The sequence below is a fragment of the Aptenodytes forsteri genome, unplaced genomic scaffold, assembly GCF_000699145.1.
Source record: "Aptenodytes forsteri isolate BGI_AS27 unplaced genomic scaffold, ASM69914v1 Scaffold168, whole genome shotgun sequence".
NCBI lineage: Eukaryota > Metazoa > Chordata > Aves > Sphenisciformes > Spheniscidae > Aptenodytes > Aptenodytes forsteri.
This window is the reverse complement of record NW_008796047.1, coordinates 425,702-427,436: the sequence shown is the minus strand read 5'-3', so window position 1 is coordinate 427,436 and position 1,735 is coordinate 425,702. Positions and strand designations below refer to the sequence as shown.

Below are 1,735 nucleotides of genomic sequence, written 5' to 3'. Positions count from 1 at the left end.
AGGGGAGCCGGCCGGCAACAGCCCCTGCACCGAGACCTCCAGGCTGGGCGATGCCAGCAGCTGCCCTGCTGCAGGGTAAGGAGACACTGGCCAGGGCACAGCTGGCCCCAGCCCTCCCGCTCTGCTGCAGGGCCGCGGGCAGTAATGGGACCCCCCTCCTGCTTGCAGCGGGCTGCTGCTACGCCGTGTCCCGAACCCCAACGCCTACATGGACGACCCCTTCAGGCAGCTCCCGCCAGCCGAGACCCCCAAGCACCTCTACTCCAACGTGGAGCGGCTGCAGCAGCTGGTAACCTCCGCTGATGCACCTTGGCACCCCCGTGCGAGGCCCAGGGTGAGGGGGACAGGCTCCCACCGTCCACTGGCCCATGGGCTTCTCCCGGGCTTCCTTCCGCAGCAGCAGAGCTTGGACCGAGCAGTGCAAGGGCAGTGCAAGAGACCAGTGTCTGCGCTGCCCACCGGTGCCTGCAGCAACATTCCAGGCAGCGCCCTGCCCTCGCAGGCAGGTGAGCAGGGGCTGGATGCTCCATCCAGGGGAGCAGCAGGGTTCCCCCATGTACCCCAGCCCCACGTGCTGGGATGGAGGCTGCGGTGCCCACGAGCACGGTGATGTGCCGTGATTCCTCTGCCCTTCCTCCCAAGCATCCTTCCTCTGCCCTTCCTCCCCAGCTCTCCGGGGCAGGGCTGCCAGCCCGCAGCGGGCGAAGGTGAGCCCCGAGCTCCGGAGCAGGGATCTCTCCCGGTCCCAGCGCACCCTGACGCTGCCCGAGAGGAAAGGGGCTCGGGACGGGCTGGATATCCTCATCGGTAGGACCGCAGAGGGGCTCTGCCCCTGTGCCGGGGGGTGCCTGGCCCTTGCCTGAGCAGCCGGCGGGGTCGAGGGGTGCCTGGGCTTGGCAGTGCCCCTGCTGTCCTTGCAGGGAAGAGAGCCTTCCCCAAGCTGGAGGAGAAGGTGGGGCAGCTGGAGAGGGCCTGCCGCATGAAGGGCAGGCTGAAAGCCGGCTCCGAGATGAACCTGCTGGCCATCGGCAAGTCGCTGAAGGGCCACATCGCCGCCACCACCAGCTCGGCTGGCTCCGAGGTGGGGGGGCACCGGGGAGAGGCAGCGGGGAGGGCACAGGCTGCAGGGAGTGTGAAGGGTTCGGGAGGACAGGCCTCACGCTCTCTCCGCTGCGTTTTTCCAGCAGGGCTCATTCCTCACGCCGCTGTTGAAGCGCACCGCGTCGGCGAAGAGCGCCCTGAAGCCATCCCCCTCCCCGGTCATCGTCGAGAAGGGAAAAGTGCTGCAGAAGAGAAAGGTACCAGCCGGGAGCTGCGTGGGGTGGGCAGAGTTAAGGTGAGCCGGGTACCACACGTGGCGCTGGGACGCAGGGGGGTGACCACCCATCTCGGCCGCTCTCCAGGAGTGGGAGATGAAGTCTGCAATGTGACCAGCGCTGCAGCAGCCCGGGGGCAGCACCCGCCCCACAGACGTACCTGCCGGACTGGGCATCTCTCAGCAGAACGTAGGGCTGCGCGTGGATCGTGCAGGACCAGCCTGGTATCTGTTTTTTAACCATCAGTATCAACGCTACAGCTACACACATCTATTTTTTTTATATATATATATATATATACATGTAAACTCTCTGTCTGTGGGTTTCTAGTTTCTCCGGCGCGAGGGCTGGAGGGCGGCGAGCCCCTCGCAGGCTCGCTGCCTTCTCGCCCATCCCAGCACCTTGGTTTTCGGGCACAG

General features: G+C 65.9%; 1 protein-coding gene across 1 annotated transcript in view; it reads left to right on the top strand.

Moving 5' to 3' along the window:
• The window catches only part of LOC103904685 (actin filament-associated protein 1-like 2), a 4,976-nt gene extending 3,840 nt beyond the window's left edge, over positions 1 to 1,136 (top strand). Inside the window, exons 11-16 of the mRNA XM_019473903.1 lie at positions 8 to 75; positions 169 to 289; positions 398 to 506; positions 670 to 807; positions 921 to 1,081; positions 1,128 to 1,136. Of these exons, the coding sequence (XP_019329448.1) occupies positions 8 to 75; positions 169 to 289; positions 398 to 506; positions 670 to 807; positions 921 to 1,081; positions 1,128 to 1,136 (606 nt within the window). The remainder of the gene's footprint in view (positions 1 to 7; positions 76 to 168; positions 290 to 397; positions 507 to 669; positions 808 to 920; positions 1,082 to 1,127) is intronic.
• The last annotated feature ends 599 nt before the right edge of the window (positions 1,137 to 1,735 follow it).